Source organism: Asterias amurensis, chromosome 13, assembly GCF_032118995.1.
Source record: "Asterias amurensis chromosome 13, ASM3211899v1".
NCBI lineage: Eukaryota > Metazoa > Echinodermata > Asteroidea > Forcipulatida > Asteriidae > Asterias > Asterias amurensis.
This window is the reverse complement of record NC_092660.1, coordinates 18,705,343-18,728,578: the sequence shown is the minus strand read 5'-3', so window position 1 is coordinate 18,728,578 and position 23,236 is coordinate 18,705,343. Positions and strand designations below refer to the sequence as shown.

General features: G+C 38.5%; 1 protein-coding gene across 1 annotated transcript; it reads left to right on the top strand.

The window, feature by feature from the left end:
• The first annotated feature begins 95 nt into the window (after nt 1-95).
• Nucleotides 96-18,237, top strand: LOC139945920 (adenine DNA glycosylase-like). The gene is made up of 13 exons (XM_071943435.1): nt 96-435; nt 1,636-1,757; nt 2,482-2,592; nt 3,341-3,385; nt 3,726-3,911; nt 5,275-5,372; nt 5,849-5,993; nt 6,666-6,762; nt 8,335-8,444; nt 9,469-9,547; nt 10,157-10,308; nt 16,238-16,441; nt 17,548-18,237. The coding sequence occupies exons 1-13, from the start codon at nt 201-203 to the stop codon at nt 17,644-17,646; spliced, it is 1,683 nt and encodes a 560-aa protein (XP_071799536.1). The 5' UTR covers nt 96-200; the 3' UTR covers nt 17,647-18,237.
• Nucleotides 18,238-23,236: the final 4,999 nt, after the last annotated feature.

Genomic DNA, 23,236 nt, shown 5'->3' with positions numbered 1-23,236 from the left:
TCGGTAAAAGCATATGGATTGCTGCATGATATCTTGTCACACCAGTGAGCACTGCGCATGGTGTTTTCATTTTTCATTTCGCGCGAAATCTGCACGTGTGTTGCATAAGTTCTGCAAGTTCAGTGTCACACTGAGATCAGTGTGTGTGTCACTGATGTGTGACAGGCCAGTGTCACAATTTGAGGACCATATTTTTGTTGATGATCGGACTTCTTCGTAAAACAAAGCGTCTTGACAGTTTAATAAGTTATTGTTACGCAATGGGAAAGAAGAGAAAGCCAACTTCGACAAGAGCAGTGCGAGAATTAAGTTCACTTTCTTCGGAAGGTTCAGATTCAGACAAGAAGAATGGAAAAACTTGCAAGAAGAAAATAGAGGATCAGGAAGAAAAAGTTTCGAAGAAGAGAAAGTTGCAGGAAGTGATCAAACATGAAGGTGATAATCATTGATCGATAGTTTGTCATTTTGTTAGACTTGTTGGAATGTTATGCTTTTTAGTTTTACTGTTGGTTTGAGTCTAACTCTAATTTTCTAAGGGACCAAGTAGTAAGTTACATGCTAACTTGGGAAAACTGTTCGTATCCTGCCAACACATTATATAAATAAACCTTTACATAATAAAACGAAAAAGGAATATTCCATTTAGGTAAATTAGATATTAGAAATTATTACATTTCATAATGAATGAAAAAGTGGTGGCAGGATACCGAAACTTTTCCTCAACTGATTCGAGTGCGAGCTATCTTTAATTTTTTATAATAAGCAAAAGATTATGTGGAGATGTCTGATAAAAAGTCGACTTGTCTGACGGTTGAACGGACAGTCCGTTGAGTTGTCCGAGCCCTCAAGTTTTCTGAACAGTCAAGTTGTCTGAACCATCGAGTTGTCCCAACAGTCGAGTTGTCCCAACAGTCGAGTGTTTCTACCATCGAGTTGTCCGAACAGTCGAGTTGTCCTAACAGACAAGTTGTCTGAACCGTCGAGATGTCGCAACAGTTGAGTTGTCCAAACTGAACAGTCAAGTTTTTCGAGCCGTCGAGTTGTCTAAACAGTCAAATTATCTAACTGTCGAGTTGTCTGAACCGTCAAGTTGTCCCAACAGTCCAGTTGTTTCTACCCTCGAGTTGTCCGAACAGTCAAGTTGTCCTAAACAGACAAGTTGTCTGAACCGTCGAGTTGTCCCAACCGTCAAGTTGTCCAAACAGTCAAATTGAGTTGTCAAAACCGAACAGTTGAGTTGTCCGAACCGTTGAGTTGTCTGAACAGTCAAGTTGTCTGAACAGTTGAGTTGTCTGAGTCTGTCGAGTTGTCCCAACAGTCGAGTTGTCCATACAGTTGAGTTGTCCAGACAGTCAAGTTGTCTGAATCCGTCGAGTTGTCCGAACAGTCACGTTGTCTGAACCGTCGAGTTGTCCGAACAGTTGAGTTGTCCAGACAGTCAAGTTGTCTGAACCGTCGAGTTGTCCGAACAGTCAAGTTGTCTGAACTGTCGAGTTGTCCAACGGTCCAGTTGTCTGGCATTTAAAAACATTGAGTAATGCTTGATTCTCTTCAAAATTGTCCATACACTTACAGATTTTCCAATTAAAGTTCCCTAATAAAATGAAAATGGTTTATGCAAATTTTGTATTTCAGATAGAATTGAGGAGCCAAATTCCTACCATTTCTTTACTGAATCTGAAGACGTCAGACGGTTTAGGCTGAATCTGCTACAATGGTATGATGAAAATAAACGAGACCTTCCTTGGAGAAAATGGGTAAAGATTAAGTTTTCTTTTTTGTCATATTTTTATTATAAACCAGATGGGAAACTGACAGGGTACATTTTTAAATGATTTGGAGTCAGACAAAGACAAATTTACTAGAATGGGACTCGAACCAACGAGCAAAGATATCGACAAAAAAGTTAAAAAGATATTGACAGAAAGTTAATCTGGAGGGATTGGTTCGAGTCTTTCTCTAGTAAATCAGTTTTCTTTTTGTTATTAATACGATATAGAAAGTTCCTGCAAATAATTTTAAAATATTACCAGAAGATTTGTCAATATCCTTTATCAAAGGAATTCTTGTTTGAAAAAGATCATGAGGGATTTGGGCAGTGCATTGTATTACAGGTATCAATGAACAATTGGTTAGCGGTAACACCATGTGTAATGTTGCTTGGTAGATGATGTTCTTTTGAGAACTTGTCTTGCTCTAACTGAGTAGATTATTTGGAATTCGGGAGACACTTCTCTACTGCCGTGGAGTACATGTTGTGGAATTCGGGCGAAACTTATCACTTCTAAAAAGAACTGTCCTCCTTTTTTAATTACTATGTACCTGGGCAGAATGTAGGAAATCGGCCAGAACTATTATATCCGCTTAGTGGATTGAGGAACCTTTGTGAGTTCTTATGGTCTCAACATTTTGACTAGCTTGCTCTAGTCCTTACCAGAGTGTTATGACGTTTTTTTCCCCTTAATTTTTTTGCTTTTAAAGGCAAGTCATCCAAACCCAAACCAACGAGCTTATGGTGTGTGGGTGTCAGAGATCATGTTACAGCAAACACAAGTAGCGACAGTTATCGACTACTACAACAGATGGATGACGGTGAGTAGAACTAGAAGCAAGATTAGTTCTCTAAAATATTATAGGGTTGGGGTGTCGTGGCCGAGCGGTTAAGAGCACCGAATTCAAGCTCTGCTGATTCTGTTCAGCAGTGTGTGGGTTCGAATCCCGGTCGTGACACTTGTGTCCCTGAGCAAGACACTTAACTATTATTGCTTCTCTCCACCCAGGGGTAAATGGGGACCTGTGAGGGCAGAGATGGTTATTGTGATTGATTTAGCCGAGTAGTGCATTTGTTGCACGAGGCTGTATACTCCCCAGGGAGCTGAGATGGTTTAAGGAGTGAATTAAGGCCCAGTGACCAGGGGTAATAATTTGAAGCGCTTTGAGACACCCATTCGGGAGTGAAAAAGCGCTATATAAACTCAAATATTATTATTATTGAAAGGGCATTTACTTTCATTGGTAAAATCTTGAGGTACAGTGATGGGAAACAATTGAAGTTTGGGCACCACAGCCGAGACCAGGGCACCAGAGGCTAGTTGCCTGGAATTTCATCGTTGAAGGGGCAAGGCCATTATTCATTTTGCCACTTTCATGGTAACATCTTGAGGTATGTGGGAATCTTTTAAGGGGCACCAAGGCCATGGGCAAATGTGGGTAATTGTTTTTAGACTTATTAAGTATTGTGTACATGACTTAGTGTGGAAGGTCATACGTCACTTCTAAGACAAATGATTAAAATGCTCATCTTGACAATAATTTCCCCCTTGTGCCTCATTTCTTACAGAAGTGGCCAACCCTTGAAGACCTTGCAGTATCTGCAACACTTGAGGTAAAGCTACTAACTTGTTTTCACCCAATTTACTTGATGTTTTTGTTTGTCTGTTTGTTTGTTTGTTTTGTTTGTTTATATGAACGTCCCACTAGGAAACTCTCATACTCCTACAATATTAATAATAACCAACTTTTAGATATTGCATGATCTAGGGACGCCTCAAAGTGCTTATTATTTATTTCCAGACAGTTTTTTTTTTAAGTTTTCTGTATTAGGTTCGATTTCATTCTAAATATCTCCATGACAATATATCCCTAATTGCAAGATAAAAATGAAGGCAGCTCTGCAAATAATGTGATGGGGTAATAAAAGATATGTCTTTTGCCATTTCTTTCAGGAAGTCAATGAAATGTGGTCAGGTCTAGGTTACTATTCCAGGGGGAGGAGACTATTTGAAGGAGCTAAGAAAGTGGTAGAGACTCTAGGGGGAGTCATGCCAAACGATGCAGAATCACTCATGAAACAGTTGTCTGGTGTCGGCAGGTACACAGCCGGTGCTGTTGCATCCATTGCTTTTCAAGAGGTAATCAATCAGAATAATTGTCTGCTTAAAGACCCGTTTCAGACAGGCGCTCCAGAGTCGTAACCAACCAAATTTTGAATTAAGTACATGACAAGTCTGACGCCTGAGTTGGGAGCGACTGGACGCGCTAGAATTCGAAAGATTGACTGTTGCAGTCGGTAAGAACAACTCTGGAGCGCCTTGAATTGGTGTCAGATGTCGATCTTGTCATGAGCCGAGGCAATGTAAATATTATGTAAAACTTGCTTGTCTAACCAAATTTATTTGAGTTGTCCTTGAGTCTCTCCTAATCTATTTGGTTTGGGCGGACTCTGGTGCGCCTGTCTGAAACCAGTGTCACTTGCCTATTAAAGGGACACATTGCCTTGGATCGGTCGAGTTGGTCTTTGAAAAGCGTTTGTAACCGTTTTTTATAAAATGCATATGGGTAGACAGATATTGTAAAAGTAGAATACAATGATCCACACAAACATGCCTCGAAATTGCGTGGTTTTCCTTTTACCTCGTCGACTAACACGTCGGCCATTTATGGGGGTCAAAATTTTGACTCCCATAAATGGCCGACGGTGATAGTTCGCACAGTAGAAGGAAAACCACACAATTTCGAGGCAAACTTGTGTGGATCATTGTATGCTACTTTTAAAACATCTTTCCAACCATATGCATTATATAAAAAACGGTTACAAACGCTTTTGTTTTGACCAACTCGTCCGATCCAAGGCAACGTGTTCCTTTAACTTATCCTTTTAAAGGCAGTGGACACTATTGGTAATTACTCAAAATAATCATTAGCATAAAAATGTACTTGGTAACGAGTAATGGAGAGAGGTTGATAAAACATGGTGAGAAACGGCTCCCTCTGAAGTGACATAGTTTTCGAGAAAGAAGTAATTTTCCACGAATTTGATTTCGAGACCTCAAGTTTAGAATTTGAGGTCTCGAAATCAACCATCTAATTGCACACAACTTTGTGTGACAAGGGTGTTTTTTCTTTCATTATTATCTCGCAACTTCGACGACCAAATGAGCTCAAATTTTAACAGGTTTGTTATTTTATGCATATGTTGAGATACACCAAGTGAGAAGACTGGTCTTTGACAATTACCAAAAGTGTCCACAGTTAAAGGGAGGGTATACCTTTAGTAATTACTCCAAATATGATGACCATAAAAAATTACCTGGTAGGTACTGTAGCTGTTGATAATGTATAACATTTTGAGAAGAAACTCCCTTTAAATGAATGTGGTCTTAGAGAGAGCGATTTTTAGAGTGTAAAGAGTGATTTTTGTTTTTTTCTGTTTCTGGCCTCCTAAAATTGGAACCTTTTTCACATGTGGAAACCGGTTTGTTTTGTTTTTGGCAGAAAACTGGAGTTGTAGATGGCAACGTTATTAGAGTGCTGGCGAGAGCGAGGGCCATTGGCGCTGACTCCACCAGTGCAGTGGTGCAGTCAACAATCTGGTAAGCATTCAAATAATGTATTTTCCCGCCATTTCTAACGGACTTGACCAACCTGTCATACTTCAGTCTTCTGTTGGTGTGTCGTTACCTATAGTGATTAAGAGCATCGTACTCAAGCTATGGTGTTTCTGATCAGCAGAGAGTGTGGGTTCGAATCCCCAGCCGTGACTCTTGTGTCCTTAAGCAAGTCACTTAACCGTGATGCTTTGTAAAGGCGTTGGTCCCGTGTGTTATTCAACACACCTAAAATATCACAGTGCACTTCTCGAAACGAGAAGGGGTTCGCCCCTGTGTTCCTGGCTGGATCGGCAGTATATTGCGCCACAGCACCTTGTAAACCATTACATGGTACTATGTAAAAGGAGTAGGTCTCATAATTCAAAAACGTAGTCCCACATACCTTGCAGGAAAATACTGAATGTGCGCTTATAGGCGAGCGCTTAAAAAAAGTTGTGTATTATTATTATTATTACCAGGTCACTGGCCAATACTCTTGTGGATGCGAAGCGTCCGGGTGATTTCAACCAAGCTATGATGGAACTTGGCGCGACGATCTGTACAACCAAAGCGCCCTCTTGTGACAAATGTCCGATCAAGAAGCTCTGCCGGGCCTACCATCATGTAAGAAAATATCTAAATATTTTGTTAGTCATACATGCATCTTTTAAGGGAAGGCAAACGTTTGGTTATTACTCTATAAATTTATGACATTACATCTGTTGGTTAGAAGCCTACAGGAGCTTTTGATAGTATAAAGCATTTTGAGAAACATTTCACTTCAAAGTAACGTGGTTATATGTATAAACAAAACTATAAGTTTTTATGCCCCAATTTTTAATCTGATATTAATGTAGTAACGCTTATCAGATTTTGTATTCCTATTAAGGATTTTCTCAAAAACGCGACCACCTTTTGAAATTTTGACATGATAGTTTGTTGTGTAAACATTTATATTACAACAATGGAATGGTTAAAAAAAAAACGTATGCTTCGCTTTTAAGAATGTGTGCTATACTGTATTGACTGTTATTATATCCAATGTTTTTAGTTAGTTAAGAATAAGTCAACTGGGAGTATGTCCAACCCCCTTTTTCCTTATTTCAGACTTTTGTGTCAACAATGGCTCTTAACCCTGTGATTACAAATTGGTGAAAAGAATAAAACCAAATTCATATTCAAAGATTAATTTAATTGTTAAAGCGCATGCCTTTGAAACCAACAAGTTGTATATTGATTTCATGTATTTTGTACTCATTCAATCAAAACATTTACCATTGGGGTTTGATTTTGCAGAAGGATAGAGTGCAGTCATACTATGAAGAAAAACACAAAGAGGAATTCAGCTCCTTCAGGGTGAAGCAGGAAGACATTGTGCCCGACATAGAATGTGGTCAGTAAATAAGGGAATAAAAGGGTAGTGACGAGTTCTTACACGGCCGTTTAAAGCCGGCAGGGTCGAATTGCCGTGTGATAAAGGCCCGAGCCTTCGCCTTTAGCGCACGGCAAAGACCCTGCAAGGTTTTAAACGGACGTTTAAGAACAAGTCACTACTCTTTTATTCCCATTCATAAATGCCCTTTTGTTAAAAAAATACAATTACAGACACTTTGACAGTTGAACTTCCAAGGTTTGAAATACTTTTTAAAAAAACTCTGTGAAGAGTCTGTTTGTTGCGCGTGGGTTATGTATACGCGCGCATGCTTAGAAATAGATTACGCGCGCGCGTAGAAGTAGATTATGCGCTGTTACTCTTAGCTATGAGTTGAGCGTTCAGCGTGATAATGTTACGCGCCTGACACGAGGAAGCCAGCCAGTTATAAACACTGGTCATCATCAACCGTTTAAACACCCCCACATGACCAATCTCCACCAATAGGAGTAGAAAAACTGTCTGGGTTATTTATGAATGAATGTTAACCCATTCCTGATGGTGTTAAGAAATTGTTTCCCGACTAAACAAAGTGATTGAAGGGGGGGGGGGGACCGATACCAATAATTAACTTTGGAGATCACCTTGATTTAATAAACTTCAATTAACAAGAGCTCCAAAATATGCAAAATCATTTTTATGAAACCCCTACAAACTCCCTAAACAAACTTACTCCTGGGCAAACGATATTGTTGTTATCATATTATAAACAAGATTAAGTTCCCAATTTCATAAATCTGTAAGCACAACAACTTGCTAAACAGAGATTAGTATTACTAAGCAGAATCAGTTTACCAGCCCAAATTACGTTAAGTTTGCATTGTCTATTTTTGTTTGTTTAAGGCATTCCGTTTATAAGCTTCGGCTTCCTGGGTTATGCCTCCACGTATTAGTTTATTGTATCTATTGTTTTGTTTTCTTATTAAGTGATTACCCTTTGTGGAAATAAATGTTCATTGAATTGAATTGAATTGATTGTTGTAGCTGGTGCTGAACTCAATCTTTGTTTAGCAAAGAAACCTGTCGAACAGTATCTCCTGCTTAAAGGAACACGTTGCCTTGGATCGGACGAGTTGGTCAAAACAAAAGCGTTTGTAACCGTTTTTTATAAAATGCATATGGTTGGAAAGATGTTTTAAAAGTAGAATACAATGATCCACACAAGTTTGCCTCGAAATTGCGTGGTTTTCCTTCTACTGTGCGAACTAACATGGTCGGCCATTTATGGGAGTCAAAATTTTGACCCCCATAAATGGCCGACGTGTTAGTCGACAAGGTAAAAGGAAAATCACGCAATTTCGAGGCATGTTTGTGTGGATCATTGTATTCTACTTTTACAACATCTTTCTACCCATATGCATTTTATAAAAAACGGTTACAAACGCTTTTCAAAGACCAACTCGACCGATCCAAGGCAACGTGTTCCTTTAACAAAATTTATGAAATTTATGAAATTTATTAAATTAGGCCCTGTTATTTACTTTTGAGGTGGAATATAACAATGATGAGTTTCTCTCTTCCTAAATTTGACAGCTGCTGATAATTGTCAGCTTTGTATACCGGCAAGCGAAGGATATGATGAAGAACTGGGGGTTCTGAACTACCCTCGAAAGCCAAAGAAGAAACCACCTCGACAAGAACAGGTACTAGACATTGGTCATGGTGCAGTCTCCCATTCAAACCAATGTCACCAAACCGAGGTTGGGGGGAATAATAGTCGGGTCCCGTTTTGACATAATGGAAATTAGTAGTTGAAATTGAACGAAGATATCAACAAAATAGGGGGACCCCTAACATAGAGCTAGATAGCTCAGTAGGTAGAGCTTCGGCACATTAACTGGGAGGTTGTTTGTTCAACCCTGTTCAACCTCAATTTAAAATGTTCCCATTCTGTTGCCCATTTGGTTTATTTTTCAATCTTAATTTCCTAAGAAAACTGTGCCGTCACAATACAAATCACTATGGTGATATCGACAACTTGTCTTACGAAGATCTTAGTACTGGGGCAAATGTCATATAGCCGCTTAAGCAGAAAAAGTAGCTTAGTACAACAAAATTATGCTTACCGAAATAAGGTTGCCAGCCAAAATACCATGCCACAAACACAATTTGTGACTGGTATACTGCTCCTTTCTGCTCAGCGTACAATTGTTGGGAAAAATTTTCTGCTGAAGCGGCTGAAATACATAGAGCTGCTTAAGCAGAAAGAATTGCTTCAGCATTTTCTGCTAAGCAAATATGAGCAGGAAACAGTCACAGATGGCAAATATGAAATGAAACTTTGCCTGGTAACCTTATTTTGCTTAGTTACTTTTCTGTGCTTAAGCAGCTCTGTGAAAAATAACTGTGTTGGACACAGGTCCGACACATGTCAACTAGTGAACCTTTTTCACTGGAACATTTCAACACGGCACTAAACCGTGTAGAGCGCTTGCCCCATGTCAAAACTAACCCTGCTCGGTAGTAGGGTTGAGAGCTCCCACTCCATGTTGAGAAGTCTGACACTCGTGTCAAAAGCCGTACATTTCGACATAGACATTCATATAGTGTGAAAAGGCCTTTAATGAAATTGTGACTCAATGAAATTGGGACTTGAGTGAAATTGAGCCCAACCTTGAGTCCAACATGAGAAAAATTTGTTTAATTTGCCGTTTTTTATTTTTGCAGACGGCAGTTTGTATAGTGGAAAAGAAGAGTAATGGCAAGAAGGAACCAGACTATCTACTCGTACAGAGACCAGAAACTGGTATGATTAAAGATAGCTCCGTTTATTTTTGGCTCAATTTTTTCTGCAAAAAATCAACCAGGAGGGAAACCTGTTGAAATTGACTTGATAAGATTTGGTTAAGACTTCTAGCTAATGTCCTGAATAAAGATAAGACAAAATAGGGAAACTGCCAACACAGGGCTAGATGGTATAGTTGGTAGAGCACCCTCAAGTTATCTGGAAGTCGCAGGTTCAAATCCCTCCCTAGTAAATTTGTCTTTATTGCCCCAATTTACCCAGTCAATTTCTTTGTTTTTTATTCCTTGATATGCACCAAGTTGCATCCCTTTAGGATCTGAAATGCCCAGGTTGTATCATGAACTTGTTGTGATCCCTGGCAATACGTCTGGTTAATGTTGAATGGCTTTATGACTGGCGTTTCCCTAAACTAATACTCTGACAAAATAGGGAGACTGCCAACTTAAGGCTAGACAGCTCAGTTGGTAGTAGAGCACCGACACACAAACCATGAGACTCCAGGTTCAGATCCTGCACTAGTAAAGTTTTCTTTGTTCACCCTTTGAAATGTAATTTGGCCGACTAAAAACAAGATAATTAATTTCTGGTTTGTTTTCTTTCTTCTGCAAGGTTTACTCGCTGGCCTGTGGGAGTTTCCTAGTGTGACAATGGACAGTGATTGCTGGCCTATGCCCAGGAGGGAAAAAGCCATCAATGGTTTACTACGAGACAAACTCAAAATGAAGATTTCTGTGGAGAAAGAAAGGCATTCAGTTGGTGAAGTAAGAAAACTAAATTACTTTCTAATTTTTTGTGTTGTCCTATTTGTGATAAACGCTCGACTCTGTGCTTGTTGAGACCAGTTGGAAACAAATGTACAAACTAAACTACTCAGTTGAGATTCAAACCCATGACCCTGCGTTCTAGAGCGTGCCAGTGCTAAGCAGTCTAGTTCACTGAGTCCAAGCTTTGGTGTTGTCAGCTGCAGAATGTGGGTTCGAATCCCAGTCATGACACTTGTGCCCTTGAACAAGGCACTTGAACATCATTGCTTCGTAAAAAGTTAGGATGGTAGTGCATTCTACTTTACAAGCCAGGCTCCTTGTGGATAATACCCATGTCATGCAATGGCGTCAGATTTCAAATTTCACTCCAGAAGAGTTTCAAATAAATACACAATTATGACACTTGAAATTGAGGTCAGAGACTTGTAATATTTTTTCCTCTTTCATACGGACTCTGCCACAAAAACAGACTTTGACACCCTCTGTAGAAGGATTCAGTTACTGCAGTGAAGGCATTGTGGGGTGTCATGGCCGAGCAGATAAGAGCACCGAACTCAAGCTCTGGTGTTTCTGTTTCAGTAGAGTGTGGGTCCGAGTCCCGGTCGTTACTCATCAGACACTTGTGTCCCTGAGCATGAAACTTAACCATAATTGCTTCTCTCCACCCAAGGGTAAATGAGTCCCCATGAGGGCAGAAGTGGTACTTGCAATTGATTTAGCTTAATATTGCATATTTGTTACACAGTCTATTTACTCCCCAGGGAGCTGAGATGGTTTAAAGGGTCTATGTAACTTTTGTAGGACAAAAAACACAATGTCCACAGATTTACACTAAACTTACACAGTTTGAAGATAATGATAGTAGAAAGCTTCCCTGAAAATACTTTGTGCTGAGGTGCTGTAGTTTTTGGGAAATGAGTTAAACAATGTCATGAAAATAATTTTCGTCTCATGAGTTGAAAATTATTTTAATCATTAACAAACGTACTTTCATGACATTGTTTTACTCATTTCTCAAAAACTACAGCACCTCAGTAAGTAAGATTTGAAGGGAAGCTTTCCACTATCATTATCTTCAAACCCTGTAAATTTAATGTAAATCTATGGACATTTTGAAAAAAGTACCCAAATCCTTTAAGGGAGGTATGAAATGGCCCGGGTGACCAGCGGTTGGAAGCACTTGAGACGCCTGTTGGGTGTGTAAGGCGCTATATAAAAAACGATAATTATTATAAACGTAGCACCTGAGCTATTTTAATATTCTTATAATACTTCCATGAATGCTGTTAATTAAAGGCACTGGATACTATTGGTAATTACTCAAAATAATTGTTAGCATAAAAACTTACTTGGTAACGAGCTATGGAGAGCTGTTGATAGAATAAAACATTGTGAGAAACGGCTCCCTCTGAAGAAACGTTTTTGAGAAAGAAAACATTTTCCACTAAAATATTTGAATTTGATTTCAAGACATCAGAATTCAATTTTGAGGTCTCGAAATCAAGCATCTGAAAGCACACAACTTCGTGTGACAAGGGTGTTTTTTCTTCCATTATTATATCGCAACTTAGACTACCAATTGAGTTCAAATTTTCACAGGTTTGTTACTTTGGGCATATGTTGAGATACACCAATTGAGAAGACTGGTCTTTGACAATAGCAAAGGTGTTCAGTGTCTTTTTTAGGCAGCACCTTTGACCTGAGGTATTTTAATCTTCCTAAAATACTTTTATACTTTTAAGCACTGTCACCAAACCCAAGGTGACCGGCTGCCCCTTTAAAGCCCTTAAAGGCTCATCTGGGTAGACACATTGAAGTTAACGAGGTTTGATTGATGCGAGACGTCAGCTGATGGAAATACACTCCTTGAATTGAGATTAAAATGACGCGCTTCGCCGCCTTGCATAATACCTACTATGAAAATGGAGCAAATAAAATTTGTTCTGTCTGGGGCAGTCATGTCGGTTCGTTGAACCTCAGTTTCTTCAATCATGTCTTGGGTTCAAGACGTTTTGTCTTCGGCATCGATGTCCAATTTTGTCCGCTAAAACCCTATTGTTTGTTAAAAATAATGTCTTAGTTTTGGCTTGTGTGTATCGGTAATCTCTTTAAGGATAAAGAAATAAGAAAATGGAAAGCTGTTGAAAACTGCTTACCAACCAAAAGGAAAAACAAAATTAATGGCCTTACATTTTGACCTCATGCAGAGTCTGTCTCAAAGGCTAATTTTAATTATGAAATAACACGACAAAACAATTTAGTAGAACTACAAAACCACTGATGAAATAATTGTCTGTACCTGTTTAAGACACTGGACACTATTGGTAATTGTTGAAGACTAGTATTCTCTCTTGGTCTATTATAACATCAAACCTGTGAAAATTTGAACTCAATTGATAGTCGGAGTTACGAGATAATAATGGCAGAAAAAGACACCCTCATCACGCAAAGTTATGTGCTTTAAGATGCTTGATTTTGGGACCTCTAAATCTTGTTCTGAGGTCTCGAAATCAAATTCTTGGAAAAGTACTTCTTTCTCGAAAACTACGTTACTTCAGAGGGAGCCGTTTCTTACAATGTTTTATACTATCAACAGCTCTCCATTGCTTGTTACCGAGTAAGTTTTCATGCTATTAGTTATTTTGAGTACTTATCAATAGTGTCCACTGCCTTTAAATAAAGATTACCTTTTCTTTTTTGATTAAAGGCAATTTAATATGATATTTAATATAGGTAATTCCATAAACTTTATAAGACTTGTGTACTTTTCGTACATACGGTCCAAAAGCCTTATGTTAGAGAGTAAGCCCCCAAAACCAGCTGCCATTACCAGAATTTATTTCAATAGTTATAATTCCTCAAAACATTCCAACCTTATAACCCCATTAATAATGCAATTAATCCCCTATTTTCAAGTTCTGTACGTCATTGTACGTCATAATGTCCTTCTTGACCATGCACGCAGGCTCATAAATCAGCACTGTGGTATGCACAACCATGGAGCTATACTTTTTATAGCTCCATAGCACAACCAACCCCCATTGACCAAGCTTGACCAATCCCAATATAATGACACTAGTTTCATTATATTATGGAAGTGTCGTGGAATCAAATTTAAAACTCTGGTGTTTCTGATCAGCAGAGTGTGGGTTTGAGTCCCAGTCGCGACACCTGTGTCTTTAACCATTGCTTTGTCCCTCGAATAGGACGTAAAGCCGTTGGTTCCATGTGTTGTGTAACGCACGTAAAAGAACCCGGTGCAGTAACCGAAAAGAGAAGGGGTTTCCACCTCGGTGTTCCTGGCTGGATTGGCAGCATTGCGCCACAGCACCTTGTAAACCAGCCCCACATACCTTGCAGAAAATACTGTATGCCTAAGCGCTTTGAGATGCCCTTCGAAAGTATAAAGCGCTTGTCTTCGTAGATTGTTCTCTGCTGTTCTGGCTCCCACAGTGTAACATATTTTTACACTGGCCTGATCCAGTTTTCCCATGTACTTCTTCTTTGAGCTCCTTCTGTTATTAGCCCAGGAGTAATCTTCAATAAAGTTCCTGATATAACCAAATCAAAGGAGGGTCCCCGCTCACTTTATTCTTCTTTTTGTCTTTATTCATCGGTCAACCCTTGTAACACCAATATATTTACATGCTACACAAGGTAGTGATACACTGTGAAGCAGGGGATATGTACGAAAGCCGTTATTAAAAGCAGCATTTCACACTCTGCCCTGCTTTACTATTGCCAAGGGAGTGTGCACCTTCTAGCCACGTGGATAATTCATTTCATATAATAAAAAAACATGACAGACTAAATTGACTTTTCATGCATGATAAACAACATATTCCCCCCTGGGAAATTATTGTACTGATTTTGGCACGACATGAAAAACTCCTCTCTAACACATTTCTTGTGTGGATAATTTGTTTGTAGGAGCACACTTTTTATGTTCTTTGTTTGACTGACAAACTTTCCCCCGAGTCCTCAGTTCCCTTTTTCGCTAAAATGCAACACAATCACCTCAGAGAGCATCGAGGCAAATCTGTGTAAAAAATCTTTTGGGAGTTGTGTAATTGGCGTAGAAATTTTTTAAATACAACTGCCATAAGCCATTGAAGTTTTGTCCACTTAAGTTGTATGAATAGCCTTTTCCCAACGTCATAGCCGTAAATTTTGCAAATTGGTGGATGGCAGAAATACAGGCGGCATTTACCGCAACAGTTACACAAGTTTATCATTTAATAAAATAGTGTAGAGAAATCCCTCCAGTAAGCAATTCTGAGAAGGAAAACAAATACTCAGCCTCTAATAAAGATATCAAATAATAAACCACAGGGGAAACTGACTTGGTAAATTAACCATTGTATGAGTTCTGACTGGCAACCCGAAGTAAAGATATTGACAAAATACAGAGGCTGCCAACATACATATGGGTTAGATAGCTCAGTTGGAAGAGCACCGGCACGTCACTATATTACCAGTAGGTTGTTGGTTCAAATCCAGCTTTAGTCAATTTGACTTTGTTAAACCCCAAATCATACATTCATCAGTGTTCATTGTGGTTTATTATTTGATATCTGAAATAAAAAGTTGCCTCCCCTGGATATGGTATTTTGGCTGATAGCCTCTGGGGCCAATTTCATAGAGCTGCTTAAGCAAAAAATGTGCTCAAGCACGAAAATAGCTTGCTTATTTTACACATGTTACTGGCCCAAATTTCATGCCATATACATTGCTTGTGACTGGTATTTAGCTTTTGTTTACTTAGCATAACAATTGAGTGGAGTCTTGGCCAGTAATCTGATTTTACTAAGCAAGGATTTTTTTGCTTAAGCAAAATTTTGTGATTAAGCAGCTCTATGAAATTGGGCCCCGGTCATGCTGATAAGCATAAGTTTGTTGTGTTTAGCCTATTTTTTATGAAATTGGGCCACCTGGTCGGCAAGTTCTCAGTAATTACAACATTCATCGAATCTCATTCCTGATTGATTTATGACGAATCCTTGTTTACTCAGTCCTTTCCTGGAGTCCAGCAGGGAAAACAAAACTATCCAAGGTCCCCTGGGATGGCCTTGAAAGAAGTTCATGGCAATTGACATTGCCATTCCCTGTTGCTTACGTTGGCAGCGTATAGTGCAAACTATAAACACGTTGTTGTTTACCCCCCAAATGCAATAATTCCGTCATTCAAAATGATCTCCAGGTGGTCCAAAAACATTCCGTGGTCCAAACAAAATGAGCAGACAAAATACTTCTTACCGTTATATTTCTTACGTCGTGTCTGGTACAACCTATGAAATAAACTGTCCAGTGTTAAAATCACTATAACCTTTGTTACATTATTGTCAAAGACTAGACTTGCAACCAGCAGTTCGTGCGAGAGCAGTGACAACTTGACTATCTCACCGCATTTGGGACCATTAACGACTTGTCCACAAGTCTAGTCAAAGACCAGTATTCTCACTTGGTATCCCAATATATGCACAAACTAACTAACCTGTGAAAATTTGGACTCAATTGGTCATCAAAGTTGCAAGAGAATAATGAAAGAAGAAAAAAAACACCCTTGTCGCACAAATTTGTGTGCTTTAAGATACCTTATAAAAAAAGGCTTCAGGCTTGAAGTCTTTTAATGTTTGAGTGAGAAATTACCTCTTTCTCAAAAACTATGTTACTTCAGGGGGAGCCATTTCTCGTGGTTTTTTATTTACTATCGACAGCTTGTTACCAAGTACAACCGCTGTAAGTTTTTATGCTAACAATTATTCTGAGTAGTTACCAAAAGTGTCCACTGCCTTTAACTGCCGTATGCAACAATTCCTTCAGTCTAAATGTCGGAACATAGGGGTTTCAAAACATCAGGATATAATCGGAATATTCAGGAACCTAAAAATTATACCCTATTTTTTTCTCAATTTTCTGTTGCCAGGTGGTCCACATATTTTCTCACATTGAGCAGACGTATTGCGTTGAGACATTTACTGCTTATGATCAGGACATCAAAGAAACTACTCCTATGGCTGGTAGTCCGTCTTATAAGTGGTTCACGGCCCAGGACTTCTGGTCTGGAGCTGTCTCGACAGCGATGAAGAAATGTTTTAGTGCCTACCTAAAATCACTCAGTCCGCCAAAGGTAGTGTAATAAAGATAGATTGATGTGCTCCTCATAAAAAATCATTGTTTTAATTTAATCTTAAAGACACTGTTCATGTTTATTAATTCTCCATTTTCTCACTTGGTGTATCCCAACATGTGCATAAAATAACAAGCCTGTGAATATTTTGGCTCAAATGGTCATCAAAATTGTCAGAGAATTATGTAAGATAAAACACCCTTGTTGCACAACTTTTTAGGTTCAGATGCATAGTAAAAGGCTTCAGGCCTGAAGTCTTTTGTTATTTGAGTGAAAAATTCTTTTTCAAAAGCTATGCTACTTCAGAGGAAGCTGTTTATCTCACATTGTTTTATACTATCAACAGCTCTCCATTGCTCATTACCAAGAAAGGTTCTAATAAAAACTTACTTGGTAATTTTTAGCATAAAATTTATGCTAAGAATTATTTTGAGTAACTACCAATAGTGTTCAGTGCATTTAAAGGGTTGCTCAACATCGGGATTAAAAATGGAAATATTCACTGCTTTCCACACAGATGACTCAGTATAAACTTTCCTTAAAAAAATTTTTTTCATGAAAATCCTATGGTTTTTAATGTTTAAGAAAAAACCAACTAGTTTTGATCTGCGAGTCCAAAACCGGTGTTATGACAGCCGATTGGTCAAATTATTGTTTGTCGTAGCCGAGTGAAATAAGAGCGCCGAACTCAAGCTCTGGTGTTTCTGTTCCAACAGAATGTGGTTTTGAGTCTTGATCGTGACACCACTGTCCCCGAGCAAGACACTTAACTATAATTGCTTCTCTCCACCCAGGGGTAAATTGGTACCTGTGAGGGCAGAGATGGTTCTTGTGATTGATTTAGTTTAGTAGCGCATATTTGTTGCACAGGCTGTATACTACCCAGGGAGCTGAGATTGTTTAAGGAATTAATTAAATGGCCCAGTTACAGGGGTAATGAGAAGCCTTTGAGTATGAAAAGAGCGAAATAAAAAAACGATTGTTATTAATATTATTATTATTATTAGATATTGATGTTCGCTTACTGCTCCCAAAGCCTGTGTACCGGGTGTTTATAAGCATATGCTTCAACTACAGTTGTTTTTGTATGTGTTTTTTTTTTTTAGGTGAATTCCAAAAAGATGAAGTTTGACTCCAAAAAGACGGGAGATGTTAAGAAGCAAACGGGTTTGGATTCCTTCTTCAAACCAGTGCAGAAGAAATGATGAACTCAAACTAGGTGACCGGTACTTCTTTTGTACAGCCCAATCTCACAACTCTGCTTACTGTTCTGCTTAGCATGGAATTCTATGCTTAAATTCTATGTGTTCAATGCACTAATCTCCTGTCTGTACCAGGTCAATGGCTTATCAGGGCAGTGTTTATCTCCGGTTTTCTAGGCATTAAACAACTTAGAATATTTCTAACCCCTGGACAGGATGCCATTCCAGCCCAGGTTACTCCCAAGCTCTCGTCAGTACCCAATTGTACTCCCGGGTGGAGAGAAGCATTTATGGTAAAGCGCCTTGCTCAAGAACACAAGTGTTGTGTGACTGACAGACCGGGTCTGGAACCCACAATCGGTAAACTACAGAGCTTGAGTCCACCACCCTAGACCGCCAAGCCATGAAACCCCTCAACTTAAAGGATTTGTGCATGTACCAAAGTTCTGCTTAAGTTTTCATGGAAAGCCATGTCTTTGGAAACTTTGTTCAGCTGAGACATGATCTCAACTTTGAAAAAAAACATACCAAAAACTGTTTAATATATCAAGTATAAACCATTTTTTCTAAACCAAATAGAACTAATCTGTATATCATAATGTTCATATCCACATGGTATGCAATTTTTTAATTATAATACAATAAATTAATATTTTTAAAGAACATCTGTTGTGCAGTTTTAATTCATATGTCTCTTTATCTGTGTTGTCTTTATATATTATTGGGCGCATTCGATCAGCTTCCCTGGGTCGACCCAGATCTGATACCTACGTCTGACCCCAGTGTGTTCAAGTAGCTTACAGACACTGGACACCTTTGGTAATTGTCAAAGACCAGTCTTCTCACTTGGTGTATCGTCGACTTTGCAAGATGATAATGGAAGAAAAAACACCCTTGTCACACGATGTTGTGTGCTTTCAGATGCTTGATCTCAGGACCTCAAAATCTTATTCTGGGGTCTCGAAATCCAATTCAAATATTTTAGTGGAAAACTACTCTTCTCGAAAACTACGTCACTCTTGAGGGAGCCGTTTCTCAGAATGTGTTGTACTATCAACCTCTCCCCATTATAGGACAATGTGTTTGCATGCTTAAAATAATTGTGCATGGTTTTTCACAGTTTTTTTTTGCTCACGCACACAATGGATTAAGCCCAAATTTTCACAGGTCTGTAATTTCATGCATATGTTTGGTCACATCAGCAGCTCTCCCTTGATTGTTACCAAGTAAGTTTTGTTAGACCAGCTTCTGTTACACAAGTTTTCCCTTTCTTTTGTTGCCTTCAAGTATGTAGGGACAAAAATAAAAAGCAAGACATAGTCTCCAAAGAGCACAATCTACATACACAGCAAATGGTGTTACCGCAAACCGATTATGCATTTGATATTTTTGTTTTATAAATAATTCTTTTTAAGAAAACAATGAAGAAGATAGTTTGCCGCATTGTGTCCAACTCAAAATGTTGGCTTTTAAGTTAAATTTGGCCCAGGGCCATTGTCCCGAGAAATCCCATCGGAGTAAACACAGGTATCACAGCAGAAGTCCCTTCCATCTTTAGCCTATAATTTGTAATAAGATTAGTAGCGGCTCCTTTAAAGGTGTGATGTGTTTTCACAATATGAGCTCTCCCAGTCTCTAAAACTGCCAAATTACATCAAAACCATCTTACTTGAAATAACAATATCCACAGGCAAAGGTGTATTGCTGTATTTCAATAAAAACAAGAATTTGGAAATAAATCTGCTTTGAGAAGCGAAAATCCAGAGCGATAGGTCAAATCTCGTGCATTCGACCATTAGCATTAAAAACGCGTGTAATGTTTTTCCTGTGCCCGTCGCCATGACAACCTGTTGACTCCATTTCATCAGTTAAAAGCTCTCCGTGTAAACTCACACCCGCGTCCAGTCCACTTCGGTGAAATGTTTTGGATACGGAAGGCTAACAATTTTACTGAAAATGATTGGTTTCGCCGAAAAGGCGAGGCCATGAAAGCTTTTAACGAGTGTCAAGTTTCCATATACTGTGTTATAAGCACTGGACACCATGGGAAGTTCTATACTCAAAACAATTGTTAGCATAAAAATTAATTGGTACCAAGCAGTGGAGAGCTGTTGCAACAGCTAGTTGATAGTAAAACATTGTGATAAACGGTTCCCTCTGAAGTAATGAAGTTTGTGAGAAAGAGACAATTGTTCACACACAAAAAAAGTCTAGTTAAAGCTCCACATTATTTTGTGCAAAGCGTGTGATTTTCTTTCTTTCATTATTCTCTTGCAACTTCGCCTGACCAACTCGTGGTGTTAACCGCAAACCAAATATATATTGATACCTCGCCGTGCAATGGCTCAAGTCCCGTTATAGAAGTAATTTGGTAATATGTAAAAAGATATCAGTTGTTATCCCGCCAAAATTTGAATTTGAGAAGCGTTACCGCGGCAACGATTCTTTTTAGATTGTGAGAAGAAATGTACCCCTGAAATTGGCAAGGAACAAAAACTGGAACTCCCGTTCTTCTCTCTAAATGTGAAAGCGAAACACACCACTTTTTACATTTCGAGTAGTCCCTCACATGGCTCTTTAAAAAGAGTGGTGGTTATTTCACTTTTTTAGAGGGGTTTCACTCCAGGACAGAGTGAAAAAATCACTCAAAAGATGCAAACTTCAATTTAAAAGAGTGGAAGACCAGTCGAAAAAGAATTGTGTCTCATATGGCTCTTACAAAGAGTGCCTTTTCACTCTTTTGCACTTAGAGAGTTGTCTTCTAACCATTTGGGTTCTTGGCTAGTAGAGTTATCAAACTCGCCTTTCTGAGAATCATATTGATAATTACTCAAAATAATTAATATCATAAAACCTTTCTTGGTTACGAGTAATGGGGAGCGGTTTGATAGTAATACACATTGTGAGAAACGGCTCTCTTTGAAGTAACGTAGTTTTCGAGAAAGAAGTAATTTTCCACGATTATGATTTCGAGACCTCAGATTTAGAATTTGAGGTCTCGAAATCAAGCATCCGAACGCACCCAACTTCGCCTGAGGTGTTTTTACTTTCATTATTATCTCGCAACTTCGACGACCGATTGAGCTCAAATTTTCACACGTTTATTATTTTATGCATATGTTGAGATACACCAAGTGAGAAGACTGGTCTTTGACATTTACCAATAGTGTCCACTGTCTTTAAATTCGCCTACAATTATTTCGGGCATAGGGCATTACGCACTTAGATGCACTGCACACTTTGGTTGTCATATTCTCAATTGGTGTATCCCAGCTTTTGCCTTTAAGAGCTGAAGCGATCAATGTAGCCTTTTTATTATTATTATTATTATTATTATTATTAGGAAAACAACAGCTGTGTCTGCCACAATTAGATGTATTGCTCGGTATGATATGAGCGGATGACCCATGGGAGGGTCGCCCTTTGTGCTGATGGCCTCCCAGACATGTTTGCTGTCTTGAGTATCATTTAAAGGCACAAGACACGTTTGGTACTACTCAAAATTATATTAGCATACAAAACCTATGAGATTATTTCTCAATAAAATATTTGAATATGTTGAGAGCTGAAGCAGGCTTTCCAGGCATTGAAAGCACACAGATTATTGTGCAACAATGGTGTTTTTTTTCTCTCTCTTTATTTTCTTGCAACGTCGACGACGACCGATTGAGCCCAAATTTCTAAATGTTTGTTATTTATGCATGTTGGGATACACCATAGAGCAAGATGAATACACCAAGTGAGAATATGGTCTTTTGGCATCTTCAAACACTTTTTTGGTAATTGTCAAAGACCAATAAAGTTTCACTTGGTGTATCCCAACATATATATAAAATACCACCCTGATATGACAATTTGCTGGACTCAATTATGTTCATCAAAGTTGCCAGAGAAATGACAGAAAAGCACCCTTGTTGCACATTGTGTTGCTTTCAGATACCTAAAAAAACGACTTCCACGCCCAAGTGAAGTATTTTATTAAATTCAACTATTATTTGAGTCTGAAACTACTTCTTTCTCAAAAACTACATTACTTCACTAAGGAGTCGTTTCTCACAATGTTTTGCACTATCAACAGCTGTCCATCGCTCATTGCCAAGTAAGTTTGTATGGTGCACATTAATTTGAGTAATTACCAATAGTGTCCAGTGTCTTTAATAAACGTCAATCGGCGGTACGACGAGAAGGGCCAGCCTATTTGACCCTACCGCCACGATTTGTCTTTATTGGTTTTAATGCGAGATGAAAATTATGACCGTCACCCAACTGGGACTTGTTCCCTTGATGAATTGTTAATTTTAACTTGCTATACTTTGGTTTGTTTTATTTCCTTTACAAAAGCCACTGTATAGCAGTTAAATTAAAGCTGTAGCATGAGGTCTGTATTTAAACTGGGATTTGCTCGCTAAAGACTTGTTAAAGGCAGTGGGCACTATTGGTAATTACTCAAAATAATTATTATCATAAAACCTTTCTTGATTACGAGTAATGGGGAGAGGTTGATAGTATAAAGTATTGTGAGAAACAGCTCCCTCTAAAGTGACGTAGTTTTCGAGAAACAAATATTTTCCACGAATTTAATTTCGAGACCTCAGATTTAGAATTCGAGGTCACGAAATCAAGCATCTGAAAGCACACACCTTCGTGTGACGAGGGTGTTTTTTTCTTTCTTTAAATCTCGCAACTTCAACGACCGATTAAGCTCAAATTTTCACAGGTTTGTTATTTTATGCATATGTTGAGATACACCAACTGTGAAGACTAGTTATTGACAATTACCAATAGTGTCCATAGTGTCTTTAATAAAACATGATGTGTTGTTCATTTCCCTTTTTTACAAAATACACTTGCAACCATAAGATGATCTGAGAGGTTTTAACTGGGGCTTGCTCAATGAAGACAACATGCTGTATTTATTGGTCTGTTTATTTCATGTACAAAGCACTATAGCAGACAAATTATAACTGCAACCCGAGGTCTGGGACTTGCTCAGTGAAGACTTGTTAATTTTAACTTGCTGAATTTATTCATGGTCTGTTTATTTCATGTACAAAGACAATAGCAGACAAATTATAACTGCAACCAGATGTACGTAACTGGGGAAAAGACATAGCAGCCAAATGCTGAATATTCATCAGATTTCACTAATTCTGCTTACAGACAGTTCCTCATGAAAATTAACAAAATCGTTCCATTAATACGTTCTGCTAATGATAAATTTTAAAATCTCTCTATTGTGGAATTTTGTTTCCTATATACTGAAGGTAACTCTTAACATCTCCCCGATTGCAGCTGTATACAAATCCTCCCTCATGGTTTCACAAAATATAAAATGTTGGCAGCACAGCTGATGCATTATGGACATTACTTTGAGCCACATGTTGTGGGAAAGTAAACAATACTAGGGATTGAGTTACAGTGAGTGCTTTTAACACTTATTTGTGAATTGGTAAAAACGTAAACAATATGCTTTACCCCAATGCAAATTTAACATCTAGGCCTACACGTACGTTGCCTTGGATCTGACGAGATGGTCTATAAAAAGCGTTTGAAACCTTTTGTTATGAAATGCATATTATGGTTAGAAATATGT